The sequence below is a fragment of the Camelus ferus genome, chromosome 19 (assembly GCF_009834535.1).
Source record: "Camelus ferus isolate YT-003-E chromosome 19, BCGSAC_Cfer_1.0, whole genome shotgun sequence".
NCBI lineage: Eukaryota > Metazoa > Chordata > Mammalia > Artiodactyla > Camelidae > Camelus > Camelus ferus.
Genome location: NC_045714.1, coordinates 34,204,158 through 34,231,202, shown reverse-complemented (window position 1 = coordinate 34,231,202; position 27,045 = coordinate 34,204,158). Strand labels below are relative to the sequence as shown.

At 46.5% G+C, this 27,045-nt stretch overlaps 1 protein-coding gene across 2 annotated transcripts; it reads right to left on the bottom strand.

Annotated features, from left to right (window-relative positions):
- Positions 1–5,651: 5,651 nt before the first annotated feature.
- FKBP1A (FKBP prolyl isomerase 1A) lies at positions 5,652–27,045 on the bottom strand. 2 transcript variants are annotated; one of them, XM_032462020.1, is made up of 5 exons: positions 26,833–27,045; positions 26,687–26,734; positions 12,298–12,410; positions 8,638–8,802; positions 5,652–6,745 (listed from the first exon to the last, which is right to left on the bottom strand). In XM_032462020.1, exons 1-4 carry the CDS (start codon positions 26,867–26,869, stop codon positions 8,674–8,676), a joined length of 327 nt encoding a protein of 108 aa, XP_032317911.1. In that variant the 5' UTR covers positions 26,870–27,045; the 3' UTR covers positions 5,652–6,745; positions 8,638–8,673. The 2 variants fall into 2 exon arrangements, with proteins under 2 accessions (XP_032317911.1, XP_032317910.1); XM_032462019.1 differs by lacking the exon at positions 26,687–26,734 and having other exon boundaries at positions 26,833–27,007.

The following is a 27,045-nucleotide window of genomic DNA, read 5'->3' as shown; positions in this document are numbered from 1 at the left end:
GCTTTACAAAAGCCTGGACACATCTCCTTTCATCTTCTGGATGAGAGGCCCCCCCATGGAACTGAGACCGTCATGATGTGAAGAGGCCTGGGCATGTCTACTGTGGGACGAGAGACCACCTGAGAAGAAAATCTAAAAGTGAGACGCCAAGACACAGCAATATAATGTAAAATTCTTAGAGTAGTTTAATGTTATTTTCTACTAAATTGTCTTTTTCTTTAGATTTATTTGTGTATTTATAGTATGAGATTTTTGTTATATTTTGCTAATATTTTCTCTCTATTCTGGCTTATCTTTCATTTATGCTGTTCTTTATGACACAGAAGTTTTGTTTTTAATCTCATTTTTAGGTGGTTATATCTATTAATTTCCTCTGTGAGGTTTTGTTTCTTGATTAACAAGGCTCCTTCCACTCAAAGATATTTATGTTAATATTATTTTATTTTAAAAAACCCCAACAGTATAAGCAATTGGTACAGTATGGTGGTGACTGTAGAAGAGAGCACTGAGAGTTTAAACTAGTCATCCCTGGGTGGGGGCGGGGGGGGGGGCTGGCGTGAGGAGGTCCAGGCAGGAGGGCACTGCTTTTCTATGGGGACTCTGTCCCTCACAGACCAGCCTGAAAGTTACACTGATGAAGTGACTCCTGAATCTGACCATCTACTACCCTCGCTTCCACCAGTCTGGTCAAGGCCTCCCTCACCTCTGGCCTAAGCAACCCCAATTCTGTGGTTGACCTGAGCTGAGTGAAGTGGCTCCTCCTTTCACGAGAGGTTGCCGGGGCTGTGGGCGTCTGTGGGCTTGACTGAGTGGAATGTCCAGGTGGCTTTGACCTGGCTGGCAGTTGGTGCTGGCAGTTGGCTGGGTCCCCAGCTGGGACTGTGAGCCATGGCCCCCAGCTCTCCTCCACATGGCCTCTCCATGTAGCTTGGGCTCAAGAGCTAGTGTTCCAAGAGGAAGGGAGTGGAAGCTGGAAATCCTCTGCAGGTTTGGGGTTGGAAGTCCCTAAACATCCCTTCCACTGCCTTCTAATGGTGAAAGCTGTCACAAGGCCAGCACAGACTCGAGGGGAGAGGAGGAATCACTGGGGGCCGTTTGTGGAGACCAGCTACGATCTACTTCAACTTCCCAGTTTCTAGAGACATCTTTTAAACATACATCACTCCCCTGCTGAAATCCACCAGTGCTCACTATACCTGTACCCTAATGCCCTGCCTTACCAGGCCCCTGCCCGACTCTGCCCCTCACCCTCTGCTCTCCCCATATGGCCTGTTTTCTCATAACCCCTAAATCATCACCTCTCAGAGCCTTTGCATGAGCAGTTCCATTAGCCCAGAACAGTTTTCCTCCAAGCCCTCTCTTGGGTACTTTGTCACTCTCCCTGCTGTCATGCTCTGAGAGCTGACATTACTTATTTGCTCACATTTTGGGTCTCCTCTAGAACGTAAGGTCCTTGCAGGCAGCACCTTTCTCTTTGCTCTCTTGTAACTCACTCCTAACACCTAGACTAGCATTGATCACAGGGATGGCATACCATAAATACACTCTGTGGTTAACCGAACTTCCCTAAATCTTGGGCATCTAATGCTTTGAGAAATATATGAATTAATTCTAAACTAGGAAGAACTGTGGTATTTGGCAGACAGATCCAATAATCTACCAGTCCTACATACCCTCCTGGCAAATATTTTCACCTTCCTAATAAAAGCTGGCAGCTGTTTTCCTGTGTGCCCTACAGGGCAGCTGCGGCAAAGCCCAGCCCCTGATGGTCCGTAATCCATCTGCCCAATGCACGTGGGGAACTCATCAGAACCACTCTGGGCAGAAGCCAGGAGAGTGCTGCCCTTGGCATTTTTAATTTAATGCATTTTTGGTGTCAGCTGTCCCTTATTAATTCACTGGCTTTAATTAGAGGGTTGAACAGCAATCTCTAAGCTCTGGCTTCTCGATGGTCCCCAAGAACCCAGTGCAGCCAAGGCTGTCAACTGAAGTGAACTCACATTTATCCAGAAAGCAGGTGCATGCAGAGGGCAGAATTCTTAGACACATATTCCACATGTGTCAAAGATAAATCTAAGTCCAAGACAAAATGAACAAAGCCTGTTCACTCAGAAACCTGAAGCAAGGGAAACCCTTCTGCCGTCACCTTTGCTTCAACAGGGGTTCAAAGGTGTCAGGGAGTATGCTAATTGAGTAAAAACAAAACACTGGTGCAGCGTCTCATCAGCAAGTTTTGTTCTGGTAGGGTAGGGTCTGTAGAGTGAGGGAGAGACCAGGGGTCTTCAAGCGCATTGGGCCCTCCTTGGTTGGCTGCAAGGGGCAAGGCAAGCAGTTTGGGGACATTTCAAAAGCGGAAGAGGTGGAGGGTTTTTTGTGGCCAGCCATTTCCTGGAGCAAGTGGGGAGTCCATGGAATGCTTTTTTGTAGTCAAACTGTCATCCTAGTTATTAGCGAGTAGAGGAGGTGTGTGACTGAAGTTTCCCACACGATCACTGAATTTGAAATGATTATAATTTGAGTTGGAAGTTATCTTAAAATACATCTGGTCACTCTGACCCACCACACACACCTCAGCGCCCACCCCAAGTTCATTCAACAAATGGAAAAACTCAGACACAGGGTAATTCAGGATCTAAGCCATAGCAAAGGTCAGAAGCAGAATTAGGAAGTGCTCCTGAATCTCAGGGCTGTGACTATAACCACCATGCTTCTCAAAAATAAAAAGAGGAAAAAAAGGAACAATCAAGTCAGTATCAACATAAACCAGTTCCAGCCGGGCCCACCAGTGGCCCTGCTCCTTTGGTAATGGATCTGGGATGCGTTCTGGGGCTCAGGGGCCCTGGGCTTCAGGAGAGCCAGCACTAGTGGGTAATGTGTCTCAACCGGTCTGGATCAGCCAATTCTCCACAGATTTAATTCTGGCCAACAAGCATGAGGGAAAAGTGGGTGGGTGGGTATCTGGAAAAAGAAAGTGCTCATTTTTTTTAGGAGACCATGGAAGTGATAGCCCATTTTCTGCCATGGGACACCAGTGGGGTTTGTTTTCAGAGCATGGGAAAAGGCTTATACAGCTTGGCAACATGAACTGAAAGTTATAAAAATCTCTTTTGACCCTACAAGTCCTCCTTCTAGTATTTTATCCTATAAAAACAAGGCAGTTAGTAAAGAAAAAAGTACACATTCAAAAGCGGTTTAATAAAAGCAAAAAATTGAAAGTACGGCAAGTAGCCAACAATAGGGTGTCAGGAAACATTGCGAAAGACTTTGAAATAGCTCCCCTCTCTTGCCCCCCGGCAATTACTGGGTGTTCCATCTACCCCCACTTCTGGGTTGTCTCTACCTTTCACTCTTTTTAAGCTACTTTAGAATGAGGTAAATTAAGGGAAAACTGATAATGCAGATGATTCCTGTGCAAGAGAAATTCAAATTTCATCCAGCACAATGTAACATTATTGCTCTGTGGATACTGGCCAATCTTGCCAGTTTTTTATTTATTAAGCAAATTCATTTCAGCATTCCTACTAGGCTTATTATTAAAACATCTTACTAGTTCTCTCATTAATTAATGAATTAAAATCTTTAACATGTTCAGTTTGCATCTGAGTCAGGATTTTACTTTCTAAAAAATTATCCCTTAACAAAGTGGTTAAATAAACATAGTACATTCACTTGATTTCATTTAGAGCCCTCTTAAAATAGTTATAAAGACCACATTAACTACATTAACAAATACTCTTGATCAGAAACATGCAGTGGGGAAAAAAAAATGCAGCATGCAAAATTTGTACTAGACTGTGATTAAAACTAAAAACGGTAAGTGCCTAGGGCAAGAATTGGAGGGGAAGAAGAAAAAAATTGAAGTCTGATTTGTTAGGGTGGCAGGATCTTATAGATTTTTTTAAAATCCTGATTTATTATTATTCTGGTTTTTGTTATACATTAAAAACTAAAAGAAACAAAGACCTTGTATAAGTTTCCTTTTGCTGAAATTGCCATTGTAACAAATCGCCACCAACAGTGGTTTAAAATGACCTACACTTATCATCTTTCAGCTCTGGAGTTAAGAAGTCCAAAATGGGTCTCATTGGGCCTAAAACCGAAGTGTTGGCAGGGCTGGTTCCTTCCAGAGGCCCTTGGGGAGGATTCTTTTCCTGTCCTTTTCCAGCTTCTAGAGGTCGCCAACATTCCTTGGCTTGTAGTCCCTTCCTCCATCTTCAAAGCCAGCAACACAGCATCTTCAAATGTCTTCCCGTCCATCCTCACATCTCTAACTCACTTAAAGACCTTTGTGATTACAAGGGACCCACCCACGTAATCCATGACAGTCTCCCTACATCAGAGTTCTTACTGTAATCACATCTGTAAAATCCATTCTGTCATGTAAGTTAACATACTCACAGGCTTCTGGAATCAGGATGTGGCATCTTTGGGGGCCATGGTTCTGCCTGTCACAGATCCCTGTCCCCTATCCAGATGATTTCTTTGAACTTTTAAGTTCAATGAGAACTAATAGCTTCCCCATGTGTCGGAGTGCAAGACATTGTAAAATCTTCCTGAAATTAAATTCTGCAACAGGCAATAGTATGGTAGAAAAAATTAAAACAATTGTTGCCTGTGGGGGTGGAGTGGGGACTGATGAGGGAAGGGTGTAAGGGAACTTTCTGAGATGATAGTGACATTCTATATTTTGATAGGGTTTTAGGGTACAAAAGTATAAACAAATACTAAATTCTAATATATATCTAGGGGAAATTGTAGTGATATCTGCCATTTATTTTGAAATGTGATATAAAGGAACAGATTGATAGAGGAATAGATAAATATGTGATAAATAGGGGTACAGTAACATGTTTATGGTAGAATCTAGGTAGTTAGGTATACGGGTGGGTGTTCACTGGAAAAATCTTTTATTTGTTGTCTGGCAATTTTTATAGATGAATTTTGGGGACAATAAGACATAGCCCTGAAATAATACTCTGGTGACTTAAATTAATACAGGGGTGGATTTGGAAAATCACTAAGCAAGTCCTTGAACTATCTCTCTGTTTAAAACAAAGGCTCTCAATCAAGGAAATTTTGGAAGATGTCTAGAAAGGTGTGGACCACCACTATTTCTGGTGTCTGTGATGAGGGAGGAGGGGAGTATTACTAGCATATACTGGGTAGGGCCAGGGAAGCTACTGCAACAACCCAGACCATCCACATGACAAAAAAATATCCACACCAAGTGTTCACCGAGGAACACTGATTTAAAACCCAAATCTTCCCTTTGTAACTTTTTATAGTTTGCTGGTACTACACCTCCAACTGGGTTGTAGCTCATTTCTTGAGAGTTGGTTGCATCCACCACTTCTTGGCAACCTCAGAGAACCTAGCATAGAACTGGACCCAGAACACACATTTAATGAACATCTGATGATGGGCAAGGGAGTGGCTCCCTGATGACCCAGCCTGACATCCAAGTAGTTCCCTTCCTGGTAGATGATGCAAATCTACTGCCCCCCAGCCCCCAAGAGGCCGACGGGGAAGGTGCTCCTGCAGCAGTTTTGCTAAAACACAACCTCCAACACTACACTCTCACCATCACACCCCAACCCCATCCCCCAAAGGGCAGGGAGAGGCACCTGAAAGTAACCACCATCACGCAGGGCTGAGAAAAGCCAGCATAAAGCACTTTTATTGCAATAATAAAACTTGAAACTCATATGGAGTGCAGAAGGGTAGGGGTACGGGTGGGGTGTAGGCAGCAGTTTCTCTCACCGTATCACTACACAGGACAGCAAAGGGGTGAGAGGGGGGAAGGAAAAGCCAGGAAACTCTGAAATCAGCAGGGGGAGCAGAGCATCAAAAAACAGGAGATGCTGAAGCTGTGATGACCAGCATCATTTTCTTAAGACAACACTCAAGGATTTGTCATGATGGCTGGGCTTTCATGGGTGTTAAGTGTCTACAAACAGCACCTTCAATTTAAACTTTCGATTAAAGTTCTTAAAATTTAGGAAGTGGAGCTTGGATAGCTATGAGATTACAAAAGTCCTGAATATCCATTAGAAAAACCACAGGATGGGGGGAAAAAAAAAGCCAGGCCATGAAAGAAGGCTTCAGAGGTCCCTGCTGGCTCGGGGACAGATACCTGTAGTGTCCAACATCTCAGTGAAAACTATCTGCTTTCAAAAGGCAGAGGGTTTAAGGGGAGGGTGGGGGTGGGGCAGTGGAGGCAAAGGCTCTCCCCCTTCCCACTTCTGTTTTGGGTAGGGCTTTTAATTCAACCCAAGGACATCTCTCAACTTGGAGAATAATTCGGCCCTCAAAAGCGCCTCAAATCTGCTATGGCTTTGCAGCGCAGCAGCAAGAATGTTTAATATATAATAGATAAAAATTTCATCCAAAAAAATAAAATAAAATAAAGATTCTTGCACCTCCCCCCACACACCAATTCCTATTCTAAAGTTAACCCATTACTTGTGCTGTTAATACTTGACTAATACTTAATTGGAAACCTAGATCCAAAAGACTGAAACTCAATCTTCACCCCAAAACGAAAACAAAATAAAACGAGTAACTTGAGGTTTATGGCATATAGTTCAGGTCAACACACATACGGGGAGAGGGGAAGAGCAAAGCCGGTGACAGAACACATTCAGTCAGGGGAGATGTTTACACGGAGTGGAGTGGAACATCAGGAAGAGCTCCGTACGGATTCGCGTGTGCGCGTCTGGAGGCGCCAGATCCCTCCATGTCACATCTGTTGGGGACAGAAAACTGGTGAGTTCCAGCAACTCAACGCTCTGTGTGTGCAGTGAGGGCAGCCACAAGGCTGTCTGCCATACCAAGTCCCTACCCCAACAGCTGTGAGGTCTGACATGGACCTCGCCCCTTCTGCTCCAGCTGGGGAGGGCTGGAGGCCCAGGTGAGCAACCTCCTTCCTGCTTACACTGGTTGTGTTTTTTTAAACCTAAGGTTACATTTATGCTGCTGAGGACAGCAGGAGGGGCACAGCCCAGCAACGTGGCTAACAATACAGTTCCCCATCATCAACAGGTATCCAACCTGTCCGTACACAGGAATCACCTGGGGGCTTTAAAAAATCTGAATGCTTGGACCCCATTCCCAGTGATTGTGGTTAACTGGTCTGGGGTGCAGCCTGGGCATCAAGAGTCTTAAAAGCTTCCCAAGGACTTAATGTGCACAGCCCTAAGCTGCTGCTCCTCAGGTCAAACAGACTTAGAAACTGTCTGTAGTCTTCATTCACTCCGTCACACCTGTGACTCTCTGGGTTTGCCCTTGGATTTTCCTTCAAGACCCCTACCAGAAGTTCTGAGCTGCTCCTTGGCAGCGCATAGGGAGGCTTAGGCCAGAGTGACTCATGCCCCTTCAGCCCTCTCTCTCCTCCTCTCCCTCCCTCTGTCCTACCAGATTTACAGAAAGTCTATTCCCAAATCAGAGTAACTCTAAGACTCCCTCAAGTACATTTATGGACTCAGCTCTCAAAGAACAGGAGACAGGGTCTGGACTAGGTGTGGACCTCTGGGCAAGGAGAGGCTCGTAAAGTGCCAGGTTCCCGCCTGGTAAGAATGACAGGTGGAGAAGCCAGACTGATTAAACCTGACCAGGCCTGTACAACCCAGGTGTTTAGGACTCAAACCACTGAGTGGAAACAACAAAGGCCCCTCTATTTAAAGAAGTCCACAACAGGACAAGGTACACCATAACTGGCTAGAAGCCACTGCTACTGCTTTTAAACGACATATTTTCACCCAGCCCCCGGCTGTGGTCCTCTGATTCCAGGGGCAGGAGGGGAGGAAATGCAAATGTCTGGGGCCACTTGGAAAACAGATGACAGCATTCATGTGCTTTATGATTTTAATACCCACATGAAAAGTTATGTGCCATTAGGATATTGTATTTGGTTTTCTAGAAATGAGAGAAGGGAAAAAAGTCCAAGAAGAGGAAGCAGGACGGGGTTCTGTCCTAATTTGCCACTGCCTGGATGTGACCTTAAGTAAGGCTTCTCTCTCTCTGGGTCTCGGTCTCCACATCTGTTGCACAGAAAGGCTGACTAAGGTCCCCAAGACCCCTTCCTAGACTATTTGAGAGCATCCTTTACACTTCAAAAGCATCCTTGGGCCTCACCTTTCAGTGCACTGGTAACAAGCTGGCCTGCTGGCCTTGAGGGTCGTGGGCTTGCTCCCCGAGGCGGGTGGCCCAAGTGGTAATGTCTCACATCATCTAACAGGCAGCGACCACAGACTATACAGATGAGGGAGCTGCACAAGCTAGGCAGGGCAAGCAAAGTCATCACCAGTCTTACTTCGAAAGAACTAAAATGCTGGCATTGAAAATTCGGTCTGTATTTCCCATTCCCAACTCAGTTTTAGTTCTAAGCTACATGTAAAAATACTTCATTTAAACAGCTACCATCAGGTGCCCCAACCCCATGAGTTCTTTCGAGAGCACATGCCATTCCTTCCCAAGGTATCCACTAATAACTGAAACTGAATGGAGCCAAGAGAAGGAGAATGTAAGGGGAAAAGCCCGTGGCGTTTCTGGTTCTCTCTGATGCCCATCAAACACTGGGCATGACTTGGGAGGAGCAAAGGTAGTTAAAGGAAGCTCCTTCAGCATTCAGTTCCTTACCCAAGAATGGGGAGCTCAGGGAGGAGGCCATTCCTGTCATTCCAGTTTTAGAAGCTCCACGTCAAAGATGAGAGTGGCATTTGGTGGGATGATGCCTGGGTGCCCAGTGGCACCGTAGGCATAGTCTGGGGAGATAGTCAGCTTGGCTCTCTGACCCACGCTCATCTGTGAAAAGAACAAGGAAGAACTGAATGAGCTGGATACACTCCCCAACTGTCTCCTTAAGAAGCAGAGCTGTTTACCTGGGTGTCCCTTGGCCAGGATGATGTGACTAGGACATTTCAGTGACTGCATGGCTGCCTGGGTGCTGGGCACCCCTGTGCAGGACATGGAGGTAGGCAGTCAGGCTGGATGAGCCCTGCATCTGGCTCTGAGGGGCCACACAGCAGATAAAAAACCCTCTTAACTCCCGGAACAGTCAGGCCCTCAGTCTTTCTACCCAGGTCTTACTGATCTAACTCTGGACAGCCAACACTCTGGAAGTGTCACCACCTAGTCCTTGAGTGGCCTGTCACTCAAAGGACATGTTAAGAGGCATCTACATTCTTAGAAAAGGAGCACTTTGATAAAAACTTTGCTTTAAAAGAGAACACACAGAACATAGTATTTGGGGGCAGGTTTCTGGACTTTATATATTTATACCCATACTCAGAAATATAGAAAAACTAAGACAGTATAAATTTCTGGGGTACAAAGTAGCATGTACAGCATGCTACCATTCGTGTGAAAAAGAGGAAAATATATATTCGCACCTGCCTGTATAAACAGAAAACATCTTTGGAAGGACACAAATATCACCAGCATTTTTCTATGGAGAGAATAGAGAGTGGAGGAAAATATATTTCACTTTTAAAAATGTACTTGTACTTTTTTCACTTTCTAATTAAAAATACAAAAAAGTTTAAATATCTATTTTCTGAACAGTGAGCAGGTCCTTAGCTGCATATTCATCCTTGACTTACGTCTTCTAAGTCTCCATGTGTACATTCCTGGCTCTCGGACCCAGCCCAAGAGATAGTGACTAAAGAGAAAGCTGCAGGCTTGCTTCCTACAGCTCCCTTCAGAAACTAGGACATGTCGGACCAAGGCAGTAAGGACACTTAAAGGCAATTGGCTTAACCTAATAGAACTCAAAACAATCATATCCTTTCACCTAGTAATTCTACTTCTAGAATCTTTTGATAGAAATCCAAATGCTTATTGCAAGAGGAGTGGTTTCACACGCACACCTGCATCACAGGTACACACAGCACCACTGTTTCACCAGAAAGATTAAATGTACTTAAAGCCTTGAATATACCAACACTGAAAGATGCCCAAGATATATTGTTAGATGAAAAAAGCAAGCTGCCAAAATAGTACATGTGGCAGGACTGCAGACCTGTAAACATAAAACAAACCAAAACAATATCAAAAGAATAGGAAAGGGGGCACAAGTGTTTTTAAGTTATTTGCTAAAGAAATAGCCTGTGGAGTAAAAGAAGATGCTCTGCGTAGGTCTCACCACCCAGACTTCTCATGGGTGAGAGCTGTGACTGGCCCAAAGCACACTGAGTCCAGGGGGAGCCTGGGCACCTCCCCAGCATTTCGTCATGCCTCACCAAGCGTGGGATGTGAAACAGGCTGATAACGCTATCTCGGTGGCAGCTATGGCTCTTGGAACATACAACACCATGATTGTTCCAGTGCTGGAACAGCCACAGAAGATGAGTCGTAGGGTGGACAATAGTTGGCACTGAGAGATGGGGGATGGGCTCCAGACCCAAGAGCCTGCCAGACGTTGGGGGTGGGGACAGGATGGGACAGAAAGATATAGTTGGGGAAGTTTCCAAAGGGAAGTAAGACACAAAGATCCTCTCCTTTCTGTACTGTTGATCCTCTGCTGTGTAGGAACAGAAATCTAGACACCTGGGAATGGGATGGCTTAGAGTTTCTGAAAGTTAAGCAGTTTATCTGGAGATAAACCAGTGATATTTTATAAAGAAATTAGTGCATTCTGGAAAAGAGAGAGACAGACAGAAATCTTTCTCTCCACATGTTTAAATCTCCAATTCTCTTTGGTGAGAGGAAATAGACTAATTATCCATCACGGCAGGGCTTAATTACAAAGCCCCCTGGGTCTTAGGCCACTATAAACATTCCTTTACCTGGTTGGTGCCAAGAAAAAAGTTCCTAGGCTCGATGCAAGGATAAAATCCAACTGAAATTTGGCAACCCTGGGTCCCCTATTGCCTACTGGGAATTCCGTAGTGTTGGCTGTGTAAATAACAAAAGCTGTTGATACAAATGGGGAGGGGAAAGGTGAAGAAACAGACTCAAGACAAACAAAATTACTTTCTCCATGAGTGTGACCTCTCAGGACTGGTCTCATACAACATGGTCAATAATAAGACAAAACCAAATTAAAACCACACTGAGGTAACATTTTTCATTCATTACTTTGTCCTGAAGCCAAGTTTAACTATACACTGTGCTGGAGGGGCTGAGAAGAGACACTACCTTCACAGCCCGCTGGTGGTAATTCACAGTGTAAGTAAGCCCATCTGGTAAAATGTCAAAATACAGTGCACACAGCCACTGAACCACGCACTCCACCTCTGAGAAGCTGTGGCAATCCCAGCACAAATGTAAAATAAAGTCCACAGAAGATTAGTCACTGCAGCACTGTTTACACGATCAAAATTCAGGAAATGACCCAAATGGCCATCGACAAATTACAGTACTCCCAAGGGAATACAGGCATACCTCATTTCACCGTGCTTTACAGATACTGTGTTTTTTATAAGTTGAAGGTCTGTGGCGGCTCTGTGTCAAGTAAGTCTATTGGCACCACTTTTCCACAACATTTGCTCCTTCATGTCTCTGGGTCACATTTTGGTAATTCTCACAATATTTCAATACTTTTTCATTATTATTATATTTGTATGGTGATCTGCGATCTTTGATGTTACTGCTGCAAAAAGATTATGACTCACTGAAGGCTCAGATGACAGTTAGCATTTTTCAGCAATAAAGTATTTTTTAATTAAGGTATGTACACAGGTTTGAACTATATGGGTCCACTTACACATGAATATTTTTCAATAGTAAATACTACATGATCTGCAGTTGAATCCTGTGATGAGGAGTTGCATACGTGGAGGGCCGATTATAAAGTTAGACATGAATTTTCAACTGGTTGAGGCAGGAGTTGGCACCCCATCCTCGCATTGTTCAAGGGTAAACTGTACATTGTTTTTTACACATAATGCTATTGCACACTTAATAGACTACAGTACACTGTAAACATAACTTTGGTAACTGGGAAACCGAAAAATATGGTGGTCTGGCAGCGAACCTGCGATGTCTCTGAGGAGTGCCCACACTATGAAGCTCTGTGAGGAGGAGAGCTTCCTCCTTTTTTATGTCCTGGTATATAAAGTATCAGAGATGGATTAAGTGAAAAAGCAAAATGCCGAACAATGTGTGTGTGTCTAAAAGAAAAAAAAGGCAACTTAAAGAAACTCTACAAGACAATAATAAAAGGAGTTACCTGGATGGGGTGCTGGGAGTGAAGTTTTTCACTTCTACCTCGGACTTCTGAACCATATGAATGACTACCCATAAACATAATTTAAAAGGTAGACACTAGGAAACAAAACAAAACAAACGACAGCATACCTGGGCAACCCCTTCTTCCCAGCCTCGGATCACCTCCTGCTTGCCTAGCATAAATTTAAAGGGCTTGTTTCTGTCCCGGGAGGAATCGAATTTCTTTCCATCTTCAAGCATCCCTGTGGAAAAGGGCAGTTGTAACATGAGCAATGAGGAGTAATGACACGAGGCAAGTCAGAGCCAGTGGCAGGGTGCCGGGCCCAGAGGGTAGCACTGGAGGGCCTGGCAGGATGTCCCAGGCCTGAGGAGGAACTGCAGCATCCAGGGAGGATTCCCTGTGTCCTCAGTAGGCCTCTGAGGAGCTGGGACAGTCCCTCTACTTCAGATCTGGAATGCTCTTCCCCAACTCCAAGCAGTAAGACAGCACAGGATTCTGCTGTGTTTGTATGGTTTTAAAGGGGGAGGGAAACCCCAACCTAAACAACGTCAACACTGGTTGGTGGGATGGGGAAGCAGAAATCAATTGAGAGCTTTATCACAGCCACCAGACTTTCTGTATTTTGACAAAATAGGAAATAGGGAGTAGGCGGGGGGAGGGGGAGGTGATGTGGGACAGGAACTGCTGTCCTAACAGAGCAGGAAGGGAGACAGATGTCCTGGGGCAGGGTAGATGTGGACACTGCCTGAAGCCTGAGGCTGAGGACTGAGAGGGAGACAGGAGGATGGGGCTCCACCTCTGCCAGAACTAACGAGCTGGGGGGTACACATAGCTCACCTCTTTACCAGAACACAATCACTACCTGATAAAAGAAATGAAAAAAGGTAGGACTTGAATAGTTTCCTATAAATGAGTAACTGGGAGAAGACTAGGTCTCCACTCTCCACAACACTGACCGCAGACACTCCCTTCAGCCCATTTCAAGCTCTACTTCATACACTGGACCCAACCCAACTGAACTCAGCATTAATGGTGAGAGCAGGCAACAAATAGCTGGAATTGCATAATCCCTTCTCTGGCCAGGTAGGAGCCTTTCCATCCACCTGCCAGACACTGCTTGTGACAGAAATAAGGAACACAATTCCAAGGCTCAGTAACCCGCCCAAGGTCAGAACCAGTGGGTAGTGGGGCCTGGCTCTAGCAAATGGCTTTATTTAGCTCAGCGGGGACTGTGAACTCTGAAGGAGACTGAAAACCAGAAATAGCCTCTTCCTGGTCTGCGCTCTTTAGAGTAGATCCTGAGTAGAGCCCAGGGGCTTCCTGAGCAGCCACGATGGACAAGTCACTAGGTGAGGAAGTCCCCTGGGAATAAGCCAAGGATATTAGGGGGTCCCCTCTAAGCCCTAATCATCTGCAAGGGCTGGCTGGACAAAACCCACAGAGAAAAACTGTCCAGAGGAGCACCTGAAACACAGGCTATGGAACATTCCAGACCCTTGGAAAATCCAGACCCAGCACCCCCAACCTCTCTTTCTAACTGAGTATCAACTTTCCAGAAGCAGCAACAGCCTAACCCAGGAGATGAACTAGAATCAATGTAAGCCTTTCTCCTCTGTCAGTGTTGGCGTGGGGTGGGCACATAGGCCAGTTTGGGCCCTTGGACCAGTTGTAAAGTCTACTGGAATCTTCCAGGAAAGACCTGCGTCACTGGTAAACACACCCAAGAAGAAAGCTCTTGCCCTCCCTTCCTGTTGAATGCTGTTTTGTAAGGATGTGATGTCTGGAGCCATGGCAGCCACCTTGTAACCAAGAGGTCAGTCAGGAACCTCAGAGTAGTAGTTCCTTTGCTCTGAACCAGCCTCAAACTACCTCCCTTAAGACTTGCATTCTGAGGTGATTAAAAGTCTGTTTTGCCTTAAGTCAAGTTTTCAGTTACTTGCAGCTGAAATAACAAATGGAATAAGGAAAATCTTTTGACATTTACTTAGTACATCCCACTGTAGTGTTGCCATGAGAGAAGTTAACAAATAAATGGAACTCAACAACCCATATCACACTAAGAGCTATCACCGATTGTGACAACAAACCAGTTATGTCAGGACCCAGTCTACACATAAATCTGTATAAACAAAACAAAATTTACATGTAATAGTTACTATGTCAGATGCACTTCTCATTTTTAAAAAGAACGCTGATTGTGACCCCTAGGTTTATTTCATGATACACTAATGAGTTGCAACTCATAGTTAACAGAAATACAGTATACCTACAAAAGAATTATACTATTTCCTGTCAAATCTGAACATGCCTCCAATCAGAGCAAGATCATATTTTGATTGCAACAAAAACCACTGGGTACTGAGACAGAATCCCTATACTTTCCATTTATTCCTGATCAAATGCATTGCTAAGCAACTTCTGGATGTTACATGCATTCATCCTGCTTTGCCTGAAGGTGAGATGCTTCAACTGCCTGACTGGTACCAAGCCTGCAGCACAAGGTAAGACCCAGGCTCTACCAGCTGCTGAGCCAGACTGGAGAAATGGATGGTCTTCAGTGCAGAGACTGGGTTTGGGAAGATGTCTAACCCCAGCTCCCTTAAGCTTTTCTGGGACACTGAGGGGCAAAAAGAAACCATAAAAGCCAAGAAACAGGATTTCAAAGTAAAGGGGCTTTAAGCAGGAGCTTTGCCAAGGATCCTTATTCTCCTACCCTATTTCAGATGAGCCGTTATCCCTGAGAAGAGGACTTAAGCCTCACTCCAGAACTTCAGAGCACAGTCACCATCTGTCAGTCTCAGCTACTTTCTCTGAGGTGACATCTTCACACAGAAGGTTGGGTGGTGTTGATAAGGGTGGGGTTCATTAGATGTGAGGTGGGGATTTCCTATAATCTAAGTCCAAAGAGTATATGATATCCCAAGATCTGAGCAGGATGTCACACAACTGTCACAGGCAGGGAGAGGAGATGATGTTAGAGGGGAAGCAGTGTCCATTAAGATGCAGGAATGAATGCGCATGATACCGTGTTTTCTCAAGTGGGAATTAGGCTGGTCAGTGTTGAATGCAGGACATAAGAGAAGCTGTGGCATTATAACAGGCAGTTTTGGCCAAGATGGAGGAAAAGGGATCAGATTTACCCTCCTACCTAAACAGCCAAAAATAAAAACAAAAAAGCACCAAACAAACCAAAAAAAAAAAAAAAAAAAAGAGCGAGAGAAACAGAGACAGACAGAGAGTGAGAACAAAAGAGAAAGAGAAGCAACCTAGACAATAGCTAAAACAATTAAGACACTGGACACTGCGATGGAAAACTGACTGCTGAGAGACAGGAAACTAACAAGGTGAGTCCTATGACTGCCCCAGCTTACGTCCTTGGGAGCTTCGAAGGAAAGGAAACTTGGCTGGAACTCAAGTCCACGGGGCACATACCAGGGGGAAGAGAGCTGTAGAGAAGATTCCCAGAGTTAGAGAGGGTCCCCTTGAGTATTCAGTAATCAATGCACGTGTTTGAGGAAACTACTCAAGGCCAGGAAAAGAACCATCCATAACGTTTAGAAGGAACAGTGCTCAGAGCTCATACAGGGCTGGAATCAGTGCCTGATTTTCATAAGCCAGACTAAAGAAAGTCACAGTTTATGAGGCACTGGGCAGGATAACCAGGAAGATCTCGCCTCAGCAGTGAGGAATATCCAGGCCCAAACTGAGCACTCCAGCCCCACCGAACAAATCATAAAACACGACCCAAAAGGATCAATCTGTTTCCAAGTAACTTAAGTGCTTCCCAGTACAAAGCTCACGAAGATTTATAGGAATAAAGATATCCAGCATCCCAAAAGGTAAAATTCACCATGTCTTGTGTTCAAAGATTACCAAGCATCCAATGAGGCAGGAAAACACGACCTACAATGCGACTAATCAATCAACTGAAATCAACCTAGAACTGACACATGACACATCACTCTAGAACTTACACTTAGTAAAGAAAGACAGTAGGATTCAAATCAAATTTCTGGAGATGAAAACTACAATGCCTGAGGTGACTGGGCTGGGACTGGACACCTACAGGCAAAAGTGAAAAAAAAAAAAAAAGTAAAAACCTGGATCTATTATCAGCATTACAAAAATGCACATTAAAACCACTAGGAGACAAAACTACTACTGATTAAAATGAGTACAACTAAAAAGATCGTATTACGTGTTGGTGAGGATGTGGAGGAACTGGAATTCTCATACACTGTTGGTTGGAATATAAAACAGAACAAGCACTTTGGAAAATAGCTTGACAGTTTTAATACACACCTCCTATTTGATCCAGCGATCTACTCCTGGAAATTTGAGAAATGACAGCTTATGGCTGTACAACAAGACTTATATTCACAGTGACTTACTTGTAATAGTTAATAGCCAATAACTGGCACAACCCAAATGTCTGCCAAATGGTGAATGGATAACCAAGTATATCCATCCATACAGTAGAAAAATTATTCAGCAATAAAAACGAATGAACTATTGATACATGGAACAACATAATCTCAGAATAATTATACTGAGTGAAAGATGCCAGACAAAACAATACACTTTGTATGATTCCATTTATACAAAACGTTAGAAAATGCAAACTAACCTATGCTGAAAGAAAAGCCTATCAGCCTTTGTTGGGGATGGGAAGAAGGGAGATGTTCCAGAGAGCAACAAAGAAATGTATCAAAACTTATGAAACTGTACAGTTTATCGGAAGTCCGGAAGTCCATTATGCCTCTATAAAACTTTATTTCAAAGGGAGGGGCAGGGAAAAAAGTGAGATTTACTGAAATCCTACATATGTTTACGTCCCACACCAGACCTGGCGCTGGATGGCAGCTGCTTCCTGTCTAGGGAAGGAGCAGGTAAAGCAGGCAGCAAGTCAAGTCTCAGCAGCTGCTCTGGTTTTAACTCTGAACATCTCCGTGCCAGGACCTGGAGCCCCTGAACACTGACACCACCTGCCAAGTTAGCGCCGTAATTTCCTAGAGAAAGCACGCTCTGCTGAGAGAAGGCAACTGAGGTTACAGTTCAGACACGACAGCTGACACTCTTTAAGCTCCAAACGTTACTCTTAGCAAAAACCTGGATCACCAGCACAACCTTCTATGTGCAGAACTGACTGATTTCATTTCTGATTACACACAAATCTGTACCTCATGACCTCGGATGGTTACTTATTCTCAATTTTGAGAACCAATTCTTGTCTCTCCTGACTGAATACAGCTCGAGGTCACAGACCTGGACTCAGAGTTCCATGTCCCTGTGGCACTCGGCTCAGCCCGGGCACTAGCCACACTGGCACTCATGAGCACTTTTCAATTTGCTTCATTTGCATGTTTTTTAAGAACGAGGAGGACAAGCATGAGGCCTCCATATTTGGACCTCTTCCCTATATGGTAGGAAGAACCTGAGGTTTAATTCCAGAATTTTTTACTTTTGGCACTTTTAAATTACTAATCAGTGAGGAAAATGTAAAAATTTGGAGGTCTCCAGTTAAAAGCAAAAGACCAAGAAAGAAGCAAAAGCTATGGCTGCTTGAGCCTCTGGCAGCAAAGCAGTTGATGTCACCTTCACTTGAGTCTCCTCCCAAACTGTTTAGCTGTTGTTTGGGGGAAGAAGGGAAGAAGCAAATTCAAATCCCTGGAGGGGGAGCAGGAGGGCTTAAAGAGAGCGAGAAAGAGTGTGTGGGGAAGAGTCTCCAGATCATATCTCCCCCACCCCCACCCCGAGAAGGAACCTAAAGAGGCAGACTTGGCCAGCAGCTGCTGTGCAAAGGACCCTTGGACTGTGTCCCTGATGCCTGGCTCGTGTCACAGAAGCAGTGGTTAAGACCCAAGGCCAGCATTTGGAGATTCAGGAGCACCACTGGGTTATTTCACTTATAATCCAACAGAAACGGTTCCACTGCCAGCACACCCACTCCTCCTACACCCTCTACTGGGTACGGGAAGATGCCTGAGGAAGGCACCTGTAGAGCCACAGCTTCAGCACTTGTTGCAGCTGGAGCGTGACTCACAGTGTGGTTTTCAAGAGCTGATGAATCTTTGCAGGTGGTTTTCACAAGCAGCATTTTATAGGGCCCCAAATATGGAAAGTTTTAAGGCTAAAAACGAAAAAACCCAAACCTATATCAAACAATGACAACAAAACAGAACATCCCAAACTCCAAACCTTCAAAACTATATAAAGTTCTTAACATTTACAGTTGGGAGAGGGAGAAAGGATTTCTACTTTTAACTCAGTATCAGGTAGTTTCTTACGTACAAAAAGTACAATGACTGAATGGAGGCAGGGGAGCCAAACTGAAAAATCGCCATTTTTTCCCCACAGATTTGCATTTTGAAGCCACTTGGAACACTTCAAATGGATGTACTGACCTAGACTGAGCTGTTTCCTTTCCCCTTCCTTCTTATATACAGAAGCTCTCTCAATTACCTTTCACTCAACTGTCTCACCAGACACTCTCACAAAAACCACACCCGCACAGCCCCAGACTGTGAAAGCTCCTTGTGCCCCAGTCTCTAGCTCATCCTCATGCCTTCTTTCCCCTGTGAGATTTATGCTTTCCAAGGGTCAGTCAGCTATATTTACTCCCAAATCCATTTATGTCAGTTATACTTACTGAATATAGATAACATAATTAAATAGCATGTAATTAAATATGAGTGTGGGTAGAAAAAGAGTGGTCCTAGCTGACTGCTTGGAAAGACTCAGTAAGACAAGTCACTAAAAAATATTGCTAGTGAATAATTATGTGTGAATGAGACCAATGTTTGGAGGAAGTAGTCTTAAAAACCTAGAAAGGTTTGGCACTTAGATGACCTCACAACAGTCCCTGCTCTACTTTTTTTATTTTAAGAAGTCAGTTACAATATGTCAATTTTGAGTGTACAGCACATGCACATACATACTTACATTCATTTTCATATTCTTTTTCATTAAAGGTTATTACAAGATACTGAATATAGTTCTCTGCGCTATACAGAAGAAATCTGTGTTTTTTAAATCCATTTTTATATGCAGTGGTTAACATTTGCAAATCTTGCTCTACTTTTAAAAGAAGCCCAAACTAGTTTTTGAAGAACCTTGATGGGAAATTCCATCAGAAAAGCCATCATAAAAGAAAGACATGGCTTTTTAGTAAATGATAGATGCTTGGATTTGAAATACAATATTTAGAGAAACCAAGTCACTTTTATGATTAAATATCAACTATCCACTTGTCCCAATTATGATGGGTGAAAAGAGATTCTACACACTGAGGTAGTGGAAAAGTAGTCATTCAAAGCCTCTGTCTTGGTTCCATTTCCGGGCCTCTGAGGTTGAACTCAGGGCAACCTTCCTGAACTGGAGTTCTGAGAATCCCATGCACGTGCTATGATCAAAAGTCGAGTGCCGACTCAAAGAGAGAATCAGCTTCTCCCTCCCCATCACACAAAGTGCAAGAACGTTTCCCATCTATTATCTGAAAATGCTTCTAACCTTTGGCTAAATTCCTTCAGGTTCTATGATGAAAAGTGTATTTCCAAAGGAAGGCCCATGATGGGAAGAACATGCAGGATCACAGGATACAAACAGAACGCAAGTCCTTGTGGGCATGCCTTCCATTTGTACTTTCTCACAAACAAGAGGGCTGCCACACTGTGTCTCATGGCGGTATGGGGAGATGCACAGAAGGAAACACAGTAACAGAGGCTATCTGAAACTGGGAGAAATGCATATGATCTTTAGCTTTCTTTTCTTTTTTTCTGTCTTCCAGAAAATAGAGGCAGTAGGCTGTCGGGTGCAATGATTAAAGGCATGGATTCTGGAGACTGGCTCCAGATTATTTCAGTAGTTCCCTCCCTGATCTCCATGCTTCTGCACTGCTCTCCCACAGCTTAAACTCGACATGGCAGCCAGAGAGGCATTCTTTAAAAATACAAGACAGACCCTATGACTCTTCTGTTCAAAATTCTTCCATTGCTCCCCATTTCACTCAGAATAGAAGCTAAAGTCCTTAAAACGGTCTTCAAGGCCCTGTAAGAGCTGCCACCGCATACCACCATCTCTCACTCCATCTCTGGTTACTCTCACACTTCCCCACTCCGAGAACTCTGTTTTCTCTTATGTTCTGTTTACACACACCAGGGATACTCCCTCCCCAGGGCCTCTGTCCTTGCTGTCCCCTCTGATTAAAATGCTCTTGTACAGTCACATGGATCACTGCTTTAGCTCCTTCAGGTCTTTGTTCAAATGTCACTTTCTCACTGAGGCCTTCCACTGTTCTTTCTAAAATCTCAACCACCTCCTGTTTCCTCCTTAGCACTTATTGGCTAATGTCCAATATATGTTTGCTTATTAATCATATTCGTCATCTGTCGTTCCCCCTACAGTGTCAGATCTGTGAGGGCAGGGCCTCTCCTCTTCACTCCTATATTCCTGGTACCCAGAACACTGCCTTGCACGTAACAGATAATCAGCAACTACTTGTTGAAAAATCAAAGGTACTCTTCCCTCTTCCCAGCCTCTGCACACACTTGGTAAGTCCCTTCCTCCTCCCCGACTGAGTCACGCACATCTAAGACCATGTGGCACTTCTAGCCCCAGGTGTGACCTGCTCAAGGCACTTTCCTTGTAACAGTAAGCACAAGAGAAGGCACTCACTCCCCACAAAGTAGGTCCCTCCAGGGCAAGGCTGAGGCTTTCCCCAGCTCCTAACACATCTGTTGAAAGACTAAGGGAAAGGTTTGGTGTGCTCACCAGTATGTAGTGAGTGAGAGGAAGAACTGGTCACAGTTATATTAATCCACAGGGACTAAGCAAAACCCAAAATATTGTAAATATTCTTTTTTATTCTAATTTAAAGGAAATAGAAGAATTATACCAATCACAACAGGAATGTGGGCTTCCCACACTCCAGCTAGAGTCTAATGCCAGGTCCTAACTGACTACTCAAAACAGTCACTGAGTACCTACTCCAGGCCAGGCACTGATGGGGAGGGCCTGCATAACACCACCAGTGTGGGTCTGGCCTCCTGGAGCCTGCAGTCTATACTGCCTGACTGTGAGGAAGGCTGAGAGGAAGGGTGCCCTGCTGGAGACAGAGGCATGAGTGTGTACGCCTGTGTGAAGGACCACGTTAGCCAAGGGTTGGGGAGACTCAGTGAAGGGGCATTATTTAAGCTGCAATAAGAACCTGCCTTGTGGTGGGGACTGAGGGCAGTGTGGTGGCACCTACGCAGAGGGGCAGCGACCTTCCTGTGGGGAAAGCTTGGTGAGTCTGTGGAACTGAATGCAGGCCATGGAGGGCTGAGCTCCTGCGAGGGGAAAAGTAAAGGCGACAAGAGCACAGAGGGCAGCACCCGGGATGTGATTATTTCCCATTCTCTCACCTTTTCCTCTTTCCACTTTCTGTTCTGCTGGAATTTATTTGGCCAAAGTGAAAGGGGCCTGAGGGAAGAAACGCAAGGACTCACTGAGCTCTTCAGTATGAACAAAGTAGACAGAGATGGCATATACAACAAAATGTCAACCATCGTGGAATCTGGGTGGTGGGCACATGGGTATTTATTACTCTATTTTGATTTTTCTCTATGTCTGAAAACTTAACAAATAAGAGCTGCACACAGACCAAGAATGCTGTGAGGTCTCTGTTCATTTCAGACGAACAAGCCTTCTGCTCTCACCTGTGGAAGAAGAGAGCGCGGCCCGTGCCTGAGTCTGTACTTGGGGAATCACAATCCCGGAGGAAGGAAAATAATGTTTTCACAGCAAAATGTTAACATCCAATTATGTGAAGGAAACTGGAGGAGAAAAAGACTGACACTGTAACCGGCTCCCACAGCCCGGCTGCTGTAGCCAAACCCTGCCCCGCTCACACCCACCAAGAAACCACGACAAACGCTAAAAACCTCCCTTGGTCCCCAAACTGAAGAGAACAGCTGCAGCCTTCTTAGCCGATACTGTGCAGGCAACGTGCAGGCTTGGTTTAGATGAATCCTCACTCAGACTCATCCCTTTTTTGTAATGACTTATTTCCCCACCTGTGAAACGGGAGGGGGATGAGGTTTGGCCCATCCAACTCTGCCAACACTAAGCTGCGTGTAGGTCTGGGCCACGCCAGGAGCTGGAGTGCTGAGTCCAGGACTCTACCTTTCTCCCACTCTAGACAGCGCAGGTGGTGCCGGCTCGAGGACAGACCAGGACGATGCATCACCCAGCGCCGGGGACACAGTATGTGCAGTAAGAGCATCACTGCTGCTGCCGCCTCTCCCAGAACGTGCGTGCCCCCAGCACCTCCTCACAGCAGGCATCATGACTCCCATTTCACTGGCGCACACAGAAGCTGAGAAAAGTGGTTCACTCTGCCCAAGCTGCCATTAACATGTTACAGAAGCAAGATCTGAACCAGCAAAGGCCCCACATCCCCCCTGGGGATCACTGTCCGCCTGGTACCACCTCTGCCCACCTGCCCTTGGCATGCTCGGCACATCCCGGATACAACCAGGGCCCTGTTTCTGCACCTGCCACAGCAGCCCAGTGTCCACACAGTAGGCAGAAGGGAGGGGTCCTGTTAAAATCCAAGTCAGCTCATGACCCTCTAAAGGTTCCCACTACTCCGAGAGAAAGCCAACGTTCTTACAATAACCAATGAGGTCCCACCATCACCTCATCTCCTATCGTCTTCCCCCTCACACAGTCCACTCCAGCCACACCAGTCTCCTCACTGCCCCTCTAACACACCAAGCATGCGCCAGCCTCAGGGCCTCTGCACTGCTCCTCCCTGTGCCTGGAACACTCTTCCCCTAGACAGCCACGCCACTCACTCACCAACATCCTTTGGGTAAATATTAAAATGTCATTTTGTCAGAGGCCATTTCCAAGGGAAGCAGCAAACCCCCTTCCCAGGCCCTCACTCTGCATCAGCCTCTCCACGGAGCTTCTCACCACCTGACATGTCACACCTTTGCGCTATCAGTCTCGTCTCCACCAGATCAGGTCTTTGCCCAGTTCACTGGCCAGGTCTCCAATGCCTGGCTGGCTGCTGTCACTCAGTAAATACCTACTGTAGAAGGAAAGGGCCCTGCTGTGGCCCTGCCCACACAGCACATCGGGGGAGCCATCTGAGCAGTCTCTGCTGGGGGAGAGTCTTCCTCCAGACAGCAGATCATCATCCAAGAAACACCCAGCAGGGGAGTGGGTGGAAAACAGCAGAGAGGAGGGGGGAGACAGAAGCTAAAGAAAAGCAAGGGGTGGCAGAAGGGAAGGGGAGGTGGTTGCCACAAAGTGGCTACACCTGCCCTGGGAGCCTCAGTGTCCCTCCAAGTGGAGCTCCTGAGGAGGAAAGGCTCAGGGAGCCTTGGTTTTTCTCAATCAGAAGCCAGGGTATGGACAACTTAAATCCAATCCCAAGGACACGATGTCAACTGAAAAAAGAATTCCTCAGTCCACTTGAGGTGGCTCTGACAATGGCAGGCACATGGCTTTCTGATGTGAGTGAAAGGGACACAAGCCTAGCTGTGTGTCAGCACAAGCTCTACTATACAGATGACGAAGCTGCTGGAGGCAAGGAGGCAGCCGTGAGAATCCACTTGATCCTCAAGGCACATACTTGGCAGGCCACCCTTCCACCTCCTCCCTCCCACCTCAATGCCTGGCATGCTGCTAGGAGGTGCCTGGCTGGGGACAGTAAAGTTTTCATTTTCCCTTCTACCCTTTGTGGCACCACAAAGAGGTGGCAGAGGCCATTCTATGATGCCATGCTCATGCTATGCTCTGCTCGAGGCCACGGAAGGCACCAGAGGGAGCCCTGAGAGAGGCATCCAGGCTACTACTGGCAGCTGCTAGGAGTATTTAAAACACCTATGTGGCCAAAGTCAGTCTGTGCTACCCAGTGAAGACGGGACTCCAGCTTCCTTACTTCCACTGCTGTTTCTCTGAACATGCTTCCCAATCAGCAGTAGCAGACACCTGGCTAGAGCAGACTGGATCAAGAGTGTTCACCCGAACTGAACCTGGGTCAATCAGATTCTCCCTAGGAACTGTAACCATGGAAGCCAAGCAATCTGAGCTAGCTACGCAAAAGAAGACAGAGAAACCGGGCGTGGGGGTGGAAGGAGGGTGGGTGGGCACACAGGGACTTCCACCATCCACCACTTGGGAGAAACAGAAAGACAGAAAGCTGTACGGGAGACTACTGAGGCAGCCAGGGAGAGATAAAGAGAGATGAAAACTAGGGGCATGATGAGACTTTCTTCTCCCTTCCTGAGGCCCACTGGGCTTCCTGCTTGGAAGACCCTCAGATTTTTATGAAACTCCCCATCTCTTCATCATGTTGAGAAGAGATGAATTCTGTTCCCAGTGGCTTAAAAGCCTTAACTGCTACAGATGAAATCTCATAGCGCCTACCCATTTCTCTCACACCCCCACAGGTCTCAAACAGGTTCTTCCTGGGAGGCTGGTGGCAAAGACCTGTGGTAATAAAGCCACCTGCCCAATGAAGCAGAGCTGGCTTCTCACCAGGGTGTCTTTGTAGGGCTTATCAAAAATGAAATAAAAAGGAAAGCTTTTGTCCTAATGCATGCCAGGGTCCTGCTGCTGTTCTGGGAACGTGTGGGTCGGTGCCACCCTTGAGGAAAACACGAACCTGGAGAAGAGGCACTGGGAGCCCTGATGGTGTTCTGGGTCCCAAGACCATCTGTTCTCTTAGGAGAAGACTACAGACATGCTGTATGGGGACATTTCACCAAGAGACACAGTGAAATTCGGTTCTACCTACATGCTGGTGTCCAGTTCTGCCATCAGCACCAGAAACTGGGGGACCCAAGGACAATGGGCACAGACTTCGGAGTGGGACAGCTGTAGCAAATTATCCTAGTGTGGCTACTTACAAACTGGGGGCGAGAGGGGGACAGAAGTCACCTCATCACCTCTCTGAGTCAGTCTCTGCCCCGGGTGGCTGTGGGAGCTGAACTGCCCACTCACCCCAGCACTGGTTATTCTTCTCATCTCACAGATCAAAAACAACCAAACGTCACAAGTTTTCCTCCCCTAGAACTCCTAGGCTCAGATGCCGACCGTGGTCTACAAAGATAGCCATTTAAAACATCAAAACCACTTTCCAGTTTCGTTTGCAGGCACGAGACTGGTGGCAAAGATCCGTGGTACAAAGGTAGGTTTCAATACTTCCTTCTTTGGTAGCCTTTTCAGAGGCTGTAGTCTCTAACTCCCTCCACCCTCTGCCTCCTTTTCTACCCATGGAGAAGGTCCAGAGAAATAAAAAAGCCAGAGAAATAAAAGGACACACGGAGCGGGGGCTGTTGCCTTTTTTCCTTCCCAAAGTAATTTCCCTCAACAGGGGGTTCCCCCTATGATCTGGGAGAGAAAGGTAGAGCGAATCCCTGGGTAGAAGGGTCAAAACTGCCTACAGCCTACTCCCCAGGAGGAGGAGGAGGAAAAGGGAGGGAAGGAGAAGAAACAGAGGAAGGAGGAGGAGGAACATGGGAAAGGGTGGGAAGAGGGAAAAAAGGGAAGGAGAAGGGGGAGGGAAAGTTATTCATATTAACAACTGTAGCTACACCAATCATCAGCCCCCCACTACAGCCAAGAAGTCTCCGCCTACTGAGCCTCCCTCCCTCCCCCAGTACAACCCAGGAGGACCTTGTAAGGGCATGAAGTAAAAGATGGTTTCAAGGCATATGACTGTCATGTTAGAATTCTGGCTGAAGGTCTAATATTTCCTTTAGCTTTCTTTTAGCTTCCTTTAATTTAGGTACCTTAACTGGGCTTCAATTTCCTTAGCTTTAAAATAGGGATGAGCGAAATCTCTACTAGAAGGGTTAGAGGGCTAAATCACAAGTTCTGTCGGCCTGGGCCATCACTGCCACCGAGGCTTGGATTTGTAGGTAGCTCAAAAGTAAGAAGAGGAAGAAGATCGTGCAGATCTAGTTCCTCCAAGGCCACGCTGGGCCAAAGTAATGACTTAGAAAGTGGAACGTTTCCCAACCCGCGACGGAGGGGAGAGGCGAATCCCGAGTTCCCCACGGAAGAGGCTGAATTCCCACGGACTGGGAATTACCTCGCCTTCCTTATCTCCATCGAAGGGTGGGGCGGAAGCGGGAGTAGGGTGTCAATCCGGACACATAAATGGTACAAATTCTCTCGGATGGTCCTTGGCCAGGGCTCTGCCCATTCCTGAGCGTGCGACCTTGGACAAGTGACTTCGCCTCCCCAAGCTTCAGTTTCCCCATCTGTGCAGTGGGCAGAACGGCAGCACTTTGAGGCACACAACTGCTTTCGAAGTGCGAAATGATGTCCGGGCCCCGGTCAGGGCTCGCGCGCGCGGCTCAAACTGTCGGGGTCGGGCAGGCCCGAGGCTGCCCCCTCGGGGGCGCTGCCACCGCCCAGGCCTCGGCCTCCGGCCATGCGGGCCTCGCCGCCGCCCCGCCCCGGGCCTCTGCCCCAGGCCGCAACGGCCGCCCCCGGGCCGCCCCCCCGGCCCCGACTCACCCGTGTAGTGCACCACGCAGGTCTGGCCGCGCTTCGGGAAGGTGCGCCCTGAGGAGACAGACGGACGGACAGACAGACAGACGGGCGCGGTGAGCGGATGCGCGCGGCGGCGGGTCACTCTGGGGCCGCCGGGCGCGCCTACTTACCGTCTCCGGGGGAGATGGTCTCCACCTGCACTCCCATGGCGGCGGCGGCGGCGGCGGTGGCGGCGGACGCTGGGCGGGCGGGCGGGCGGCGCGACGGGCGGCGTGGGACGAGAGCGGACCTGGCGGCGTGGAACGAGAGCGGACCTGGCGGCGGTTCCCCAGCTCTGCCTCGTCTCTCCGCTCGACGCCTGCGCACGCGCGCGCCCCCGCACG

Bases quoted from the DNA above. Each gene is read 5' to 3' on its own strand.
- FKBP1A (XM_032462020.1), bottom strand. From the start codon at position 26,869: ATGGGAGTGCAGGTGGAGACCATCTCCCCCGGAGACG. The intron at 12,411-26,686 runs GTGAGTCGGGGC...CCTTTTCCACAG, and splicing joins CTGCGTGGTGCACTACACGG to GGATGCTTGAAGATGGAAAG. The intron at 8,803-12,297 runs GTATGCTGTCGT...TTCTTTTCACAG, and splicing joins GGGAAGAAGGGGTTGCCCAG to ATGAGCGTGGGTCAGAGAGC.